The following is an 8,481-nucleotide window of genomic DNA, read 5'->3' as shown; positions in this document are numbered from 1 at the left end:
AGGCCATTCCCCCTTGTCCTGTCCCCTGTCACTTGGGAGAAGAGGCCAGCTCCCACCTCTCCGCAACCTCCTTTCAGGTAGTTGTAGAAAGCAATGAGGTCTCCCTTCAGCCTCCTCTTCTCCAGGCGAAACAGCCCCAGCTCTCTCAGCCCCTCACCAGCTTAGCTGCCCCTCTCTGGACTCGCTCCAGAGCCCGCGCCGCTGTCCGTGGTGCTGAACGGCAGCGGCGCCTGCCGGGCACAGCCGCGCCGGCGCTCCCTCCGGGTTGAATGAACGGCGGGATTAAGGCTGCGGTAATCGGGGCCGGATTAACTCCCTGGAAACCGTTTGCTATCTGAGCAGCTGCAAAAGTGCCCCAGCCCGAGAGATCGGGGGGAGAAGAAAGGGAGGGGGGTGCACCCGCCGCCCAGATGCTGCGCGATTAAGGGGAGGGGTAAAAAAAAAAAAAAAAAAACAACCGCAAATATATCATCCGCTGGTTTTGGGAAGGGCCGGGTTGGCTGGGATCCGGCAGCCCCTCCTCTTCCTCCTCCCTCCTCCTCTTCCTCTCCCTCTCCCTCGCAGCCGCGCTCTCCTCTCCCGGCCGCCCGCCCTCCGCGGAGCGGGGCGAGACGCGCGCGGATCCCGCAGCGGCGGGCGCCTCGCCATGGGCGACATCCCCGGCCTCGTCAAAATCAGCGTCTCCCTCAAAATCCAGCCCAACGACGGGGCGGTGTATTTCAAGGTGGACGGGCAGCGCTTCGGCCAGAACCGCACCATCAAGCTGCTCACCGGGGCCAAGTACAAGATCGAGGTGGCTCTCCGGCCCGGCACCGTCCAAGCCACGTAAGTGCACGGGGCGGCTCCCCCGCGCCGCCCTTCCCCGACGCTTTATTTTTAGAGGTTTAATATTTTTTCCTGGCAGGCTGACAGCGCGGGGTTCCCGTGATTTCTCCCTCCCCGCCCTTTCCCTTCGGTGGCCCCGTTTCTAGGTCCCCAGCCAACTGTTGGGAGGGACGGAGGCTGCTTTCTGGAGTCGCTTCCTTCCCTCTCCCTCCCCACCGTCTCCTGGAACTCCTTCAGCCCGGCTCCTTTTCTCCCTCCTTCCCTGCTCTGGAGGCAGAGGGAAGGGCCCCTGCGTGCCGGGGATGCACCATGCCCAGGCCACGCTGCAACATGGCAAAGCGGAGACTGGGAGCAGCGGGGAAGCCGATGGGGAACCAGCTCGGGGTGGAGGGGCGGCCGTGGAGAAGATATTCCACTGGCCTGTCCCCAGCTACTCGAGATCAGATCCCTCCTGCCTTTCCTTTCCACACCCTCCTTGGGAGGCTGCAGAGCCCTGACAGTTTTCAAAAGCCCCAATGAGTCAGCAGTGCCTGCAGGTCTGCTAAAATCCCTGAAGCATCTCCCAGCGGAGATGCTGCCAGGCCCCCGGCTGTCTCCAGGCTGCCGGGGAAGGGGGCGTGCAGAGCTGCTGAAAGTCTGGATCCCATCTCTTTGCAGGACAATGGGCATCGGGGGTGTCAATGTTCCACTGGAAGAGAAATCAAGGGATGCACAGGTGGCCTCTTACACAGGGATCTATGACACAGAAGGGGTGCCCCATACCAAGAGTGGGGAGAGACAGCCCATCCAGGTCAACATGCAGGTATGTGGTTCTCCGAGCCTGGCACGGGAAGACAAGGGAGGGCAGCAGGTGGGTCACTCACAGACAGAGGTGTGGAGGTGGAATATTCCAGAGTGAAGTCTGATCATAGCTGCTGCCCTCTTTGCTTTGTGTCAGTAAGACTGCTGGTCAAGAGCGTAGCTGGAAACACAAGCTCTGCTTCCTAAGGGTAAGTGGAGACAACGGCAAGGGCCAGGAAGTAGTAGGGGCATTTCTAGAGACCTGCAAAGCCTTTTGGGGTGCTGCAGCAGAAAATGTGAGCTGAACCTCTCTTCTCTTCTGCAGGATATGTTACAGACTTAAGGCAACTCACACCAAAGTCCCTAGCTAGGGATCCAGTCCCAAGCCCTTGGCATATAGGGATCCTCTATTTGCCCGCCAGGCTTTTTTGGAGCAGAGCATGCTCCAAGCACAAAGGGAGAATACTCTCCACTTCCACCTGTCATCTGCAGGATACCTGAGGGCCTGCCAGAGGCTGAGAGCATGCATGAGAACACACACACTCCACCCTACTCACCAAAGGCCATTTTCTTCCTTTCACTCTATGAGCTTACATTATCACATTATCTCTGCAACCAAAAACCTAAATTCTTATTCAAGTGGCTCCTCACCCTAACCTTAAAGAGAAACCAAAGGGGCCAGAAGCAGGACATGCCATGGCCCCAAAGTGAAATGGCAAAAGCTCAAGCACTAAGGCATCAGAGCTGACAGAAGACAGGAAGAGCAGCTGGCAGATTTCCACAGCACGCTTTACGTGCTCAGGGCAGATTTGTTCTGGCTTTGATTTGGTTGGTTGGTTTTCTTCCCCTCTCTTGATTACAGTTGTGAGGGATTCCTGCTGTTCATTCTATGTCTCCTGGACCAAAAAGGGGAAACAGGCAGTGAGCCATCTTATTCTGAAGCTCTCTTAATGGTCTGTTCAACTTATCCAAGTTTAGGACCTTGCCAAGCCTAGCAGATTTCAGCTTTTTCTCACATTTCCTCACTGCACATGAGATTTCATCTTGAGCTTCACTATTTTTTCCTGTAATCATCATTTAGCGTGGCAATCCCCTTCTGAATAAGAATTGTAACTTTTCCATTTGGCATTTCTAATAATTACAGCATGCCTAACTTCATTTTGGAGACCCACATCACATTAACAGTTACCACTTCATAATCTTAGGCTAATAAGACTGCCCTGAACTATTTGTCCATGTTAATCACTTCTCTATACAGTGACCTCCTTTTAACACCCAGGAAACCAAATACCTAGTATTACTTCTCAACCAGCAGAACAGGGCTCCTAGATGCCACAGCTGAATATTACAGTTGCATTTCATAATGCTCTTATACCAGGAGATGAAAAAGCAGTGCTTCCAGAAAAAAACAGATGCTTTGACTAAAGCATCCCTGTTTTGATAGCTGCCTCTACCCTTAAGCGTAGCAGTGATGTGAACTCTGAAAATCTGGAAGTTTAACTTTTCTTATGGAGAAAAACAAGTCAAATCACAAAGGAAGTAATTCAAAGAAACGCAGAGAGGGTTTGATTTTCAGGTACAAGCACTGAGATGGTTTGTTGCAGCATCAGCATGAGCAGGCACAATATTTGTCCAAACAGTTGCTTTTACAAATCAAATCCTGGCATATTAACCATGAAGCTAATAGGATTTTCAAGCATTAAGCAGGTCCTTAACCCCTTTTAGGATCTGATCTTGTTAGATAGGTTCTTCAGTATAGACTTAGATGTACACAACTGATACTTTTAAGTATTAAATATAGGCAACTGAACAGGGATTTACATGTTTAACTTGCCATTTAACTGCTTAGCTAGACAGAGCCGTAACAGATTTAGGGAACGAGCCTCAGATACCCTAGTCTGTAAACTACTTCTAATACCTACTTCCTGAATCTTCAAAACCGGGTTTATTGCATACAGCATTAAATTTTCCTGTTCCCTTCAACTATGTGGAACTTCTGCCTCCACTTCCTTTTCTAGAACAGGCAGGATCCTGATGGATCCTAAGGAGATAAGGACACTATTTTAAGGCATAAAATCTGAACTCATGTTAGAAATAGATTGTGAGGTCAGTCCTGTGGATAAAAACTCGTCTAGTAATGCCAATCTAATGCCTGAAAGACAGAAGGTCCATAAGAATTTATTTCCCATCCGCTTTAAAACTGTAAACAAATAGTACTTTGTGCTCCTACTTTAACTGGCTAGTAGACATGTGACCTGTTACAGATGTAGTTTATACCTGTAAAACAACAATCCTGTTTCTGAATTCCAGTAGCTGAGGATGCGTTTGTTACCTGAATGCTCAATTACACGCACCATCCAGGAACTGCTAAACTGTCTAGAAAATGGTGTACACTGGGTTTGAAATATCTTTTTGGGTCTCACTTTATTCTTGGTCAGACTAAACTAAGATTGATTACAGAAGCTAGACCTCTACTCCCAGTAATTAACACCAATCAAATCATCCTAGTTTGCAAATTCAGAGGGAGTGATTAGAGAACTATTTACACCTATAGCACTGGATGACAGAATAGCAGACAGGGAAATAGGTTTCTAAGGCTGACCTACAAAGAGCAGGGCCATCCTGGGGAAGCCTGTATACAGGCCCAGGGGAGAAGCTGGGTTTCAGCTGCAGGAGTCATGGGGAATTCAGAGGAGCTCTGAGGATGCTGAATGCTCGTTACACCACAAAGCTTCTGCATCTGATAAGTACTGGGGGGAGGCACATGGAGCTCTGCAATTAATTCTTTCCTTCTCCTGGAAATCCACAGCAGTCAAACTACTGAGGGTAGCTCAGCAAACTAGGTCATTGGAGGAAGACAGAATTTTTTCCTCCCTCTATCTTGTTGAAATTCATATCCTCTATGCATCACTATATGAAATGCTGCTCTTGTATCATATCACCTTCATATCATATGCTATTAGAAATGTCTTTTCCTCAGTTTCCAGACTGAGGGTGGCTGATGCTTCTCTCCGACAATTTCTCTGTGTGGATGATGCACAGTTAATATCCGCTGTGCTTAACCTTTATTATCTTGCATAATGAGTATATCAGGATTGCTTTTAAAGATGATTAATTAAAAAAAAAAAAACACCAACCTTAATTAAGGTTTTCATTGCTGGGAAAGATAAAGTAGCCTGTGCATCTGATTCTCTATTTCTCAAAGGAAGCAGCAGAAATATTTCAGCTGCTCCTTTAAGGTAACACTTGGAACTGGAGCCAAATAAAAACCTTCCACTAACAGCACACAGCAACTCCTGCTGTTGTCAAGGCTAAATTTAAGTTACCACAGTGGGCAGAGGGAAGGTTTAAAGCAATGTCCATTATGCAGCAGCAGCTTACAGACCACATTTTGGATTTTAAAAAAAATGTTTCCTTCTGAGAAAACTGGATACAGAAGCCTCTGTGTAAAAGGGCTTTCATACTGACTTTGCAAGTGTGATTATAATAGGCAGATGATCAAAGGTCAGCTCCCAGGCGCATGATGAAAATGGAAAATGGTCAAATGCAGAAGCTGGCATTAAAGTGAGTGACGGAAATATTTAAAAGGAAAAAATGTTGAAGGACATTTTTTGTTTGGTAGTTTTGAATCCACTATCTTGTATCTTATAACAATATAACAAAATCAACAAGCCATATTACTGAAACCAATAGCAATACCTATAGGCTTCACACCTACACTTGAGATTCTCTCCAGGGTCTCAAGGCATAGGAACTCAAATTTTACATCACCATTATAATTGAAATGATCATCACCCCTCCTGGGTCAACGGACAACAAGATGGGGTCAGGAGGGTAAAGCTCCTCCCGCTGTAGGTCAGAGCTGTGACCACATGAGGAAGTCTATGGGACTTGATGAGATGCATCCCAGAGCCCTCAGGTTAGTGGCTGATGTAGCTGCCAAGCCACTCTCCATGATATTTGAAAAGTCATGGCAGTCCAAAGTCGTCCCTGGTAACTGAAAAAAAGGTAACGTTTTCCTCATTTTTAAAAACAGTAGAAAATATGACCCTGGGAACTACTGACCTGTCAGCTTCACCTCTGTACCTGGGAAGATCATGGAACAGATCCTCCTAGAAGACATGCTAAAGCACATGGAGGACAGGGAGGTGATTAGTGGCAGCCAGCACGGCTTCACCAGGGGCAAGTCCTGTATGACCAGCTTAGTGGCTTTCTATGATGGGTAAAACACAGCAGTGGACATGGGAAAACCAACAGATGTGATCTATCTGGATTTTTGTAAAGCCTTTGGCATGGTCCCCCACAACATCCTTCTCTCTAAATTGGAGAGAGATGGATTTGATGGGTGGACTGTTTGGTGAGTAAGAAACTGGTTGGATGGTCGTATTCAGAGAGTAGTGGTCAATGGCTTGATGGGGATCCGTGACAAGTGATATCCCTCAGGGGTCCATACTGGGACCAGTGCTGTTTAATATATTCATCAATTATATTGACAGAGAGATTGAGTGCACCCTCATCAAATTTGCAGATGACAACAAGCTGAGTGGCGCAGTTGCCACAGTGGAAGGATGGGATGTCATCCAGAGGGACCTGGACAGGCTGTAGAAATGGGCCTGTGAGAACCTCATGAGGTTCAACAAGGTCAAGTGCAAGGTCCTACGCTTGGGTCAGGGCAATCTGTGGTTTCAGTGCAGGATGGGGGATGATGTGATTGAGAGCAGCCCCGCAGAGAAGGGCTTGGGGTGCTGACTGATGAGAAGCTCGACATGAGCTGGCAATGCGCCCTTGCAGCCCAGAAGGCCAACCATATCCTGGGCTGCATCAAAAGAAATGTGGCCAGCAGGTTAAGGGAGGACATTCTGCCCCTCTCTTCCAGTTTTGTGAGACCTTACCTGGAGTATTGTGTCCAGTTCTGGAATCCTCAACATAAGAAGGATATGGAGCCATTGGAACAGGTAGAGAGGAGGGCTACAAAGATGATCAGAGGTCTGGAGCACCTCCCATACGAGGACAGCTGAGAGAGTTGGGCTTCTTCAGCCTTGAGAAGAGAAGGCTCTGGGAAGACCTTATAGAGACCTCCCAGTACCTGAAGGGAGCCTACAGGAAAGCTGAGGAGGGACTTATTACAAAGGTAGTGATAGGACAGGCTATAAATTGGAGAGGAGAAGATTTAGACTAGACATAGGGAGGAAACAGGTTGCCCAGTGAAGTTGTGGATGTCCTGTCCCTGGAAGTGTTCAAGGCCAAGCTGGATGGGGCCTTGGGCATCCTGATCTAGTGAGAGGTGTCCCTGCCCATGGCAGGGGAGTTGGAATTACATTACCTTTAAGGTTCCTTCCGATTCAAATCATTCTTTGATTCTATGATCATCCATCTCTGGAAGCCTCACTCATAACGTTTTTTCCAATGTTATAAAGGTGTCTACCCTGGCTTAAAAAAGCGGGGTGATTTTATTTTACAGAACTTACTGTAGCCATGGTCTCATTCACTTCAAAGCTGCAAGCACTATCAGACAACTTGCAGTCAATGGCTCACTACTCCTTCACTGTATTAAGCATTGTCTGCTAAACACATTGATCACCTACTTCCTAGCTTCTGTTACTCATACCTAAGTTTGAAAAGCTGCACTATCACAGTACAACTAGCAATTACAGAAATGCACAAAGAACTTCTTTTGCTTAAGTTTCTTGTAAAATGCAGAATGGAGTCCCAGGGAAGGAGTAAGCAGCATAGCAGCACAGCTCAGTCAAGACACTGCAAACAAAAGGCTATGAAATACAGACGCATTAAAGATTTCAGATTGAGCAAAAGAAAGAATCTTCCTAATCTTTACTGCAGCCCTTAGGTATGGTGTAAACGGGAAGCGATGGCCTGTATCACTACAGATTACTGCTTCACAAGGTACAGTATATACAAACCACTGAGAACATCAGGCCAACTAGCGCTGTCATCTTAAGAAGGATTATAGCTTTGATTCTTTGTGTTAGTACCATTTATTCATATGGGAACATGAACATTTTTATTCCCTTGCCTTTTCCAGATATAAGAGCAAGACAACAGTACGTGGAGAATCTGATCCTCCACATTTTATGTATGCCTTAGGATAAATGACTTCATGACTGCTAAGGCAGGCTTATAGAGATCTTTCATTTATCAATTTAAGGAACAGTTACCCTTATAACAGCTGGTTTATCTTCTGCAGTTTCGTAAAAGCATTCTATCTCATAAAGAGAGAGAAACCAACAAAATAATCAGCTTGCTAACACTGATATTATTTATTCTTCCTCACAGTTTAATGACATTGGCGTTTTTGAAACAGTCTGGCAAGTCAAATTCTACAACTACCACAAACGGGATCATTGCCAATGGGGAAACAGTTTTGGCAGCATTGAGTACGAATGCAAACCAAATGAAACTCGCAGCCTTATGTGGATCAATAAAGAGACCTTCCACTGAAGAGATGAGAAACCAATACTGCTGGACAATCTCCCTAAAGAAAAAATCTACCTTTTTAAACCAGCAAGAAGCCTTAACAAAGGCATACTGTAATGTTGCTTTGTTCCATAAGGTTCCAACAATTACACTGTATATGCAGATGGTGCCACTAAAATCTTTGCCTATTGTTGTATTTTAAGTTTACCATGGCATCTGTAACTTTCTTTATCTGTCACCCTGAGAATACTGAAAATTTCATGGTAAAGAATATCTGATAGCTGGGTAGAAAGCCATTCCATCATAATACTGTTGTAGGTATTTGGATTACTCCCACTAAGCAGTTCTGCTAGATGTAACAACTTTTGTGAAGTGTTTCGCTTTATCACTTAGAATTTGGATGCAACATCACATCAGTGATTTCTTGATTTATATTTGTGTTTG

The 8,481-nt window shown here is 46.3% G+C and overlaps 1 protein-coding gene across 1 annotated transcript; it reads left to right on the top strand.

Moving 5' to 3' along the window:
- Window positions 1–578: 578 nt before the first annotated feature.
- On the top strand, window positions 579–8,199 carry CNRIP1 (cannabinoid receptor interacting protein 1). The gene is made up of 3 exons (XM_069850112.1): window positions 579–825; window positions 1,483–1,627; window positions 7,897–8,199. Exons 1-3 carry the CDS (start codon window positions 647–649, stop codon window positions 8,059–8,061), a joined length of 489 nt encoding a protein of 162 aa, XP_069706213.1. The 5' UTR covers window positions 579–646; the 3' UTR covers window positions 8,062–8,199.
- Window positions 8,200–8,481: the final 282 nt, after the last annotated feature.

The sequence above is a fragment of the Phaenicophaeus curvirostris genome, chromosome 2 (genome assembly GCF_032191515.1).
Source record: "Phaenicophaeus curvirostris isolate KB17595 chromosome 2, BPBGC_Pcur_1.0, whole genome shotgun sequence".
NCBI lineage: Eukaryota > Metazoa > Chordata > Aves > Cuculiformes > Cuculidae > Phaenicophaeus > Phaenicophaeus curvirostris.
This window is presented reverse-complemented; position numbering and strand designations above follow the sequence as displayed.

Excerpts from the sequence above, each read along its gene's own strand:
- CNRIP1 (XM_069850112.1), top strand. The coding sequence starts at position 647 with ATGGGCGACATCCCCGGCCTCGTCAAAATCAGCGTCTCCCTCAAAATC. Across the intron at positions 826-1,482 it reads CCCGGCACCGTCCAAGCCAC|GACAATGGGCATCGGGGGTG; the intron begins GTAAGTGCACGG and ends ATCTCTTTGCAG. Across the intron at positions 1,628-7,896 it reads CCATCCAGGTCAACATGCAG|TTTAATGACATTGGCGTTTT; the intron begins GTATGTGGTTCT and ends TCTTCCTCACAG.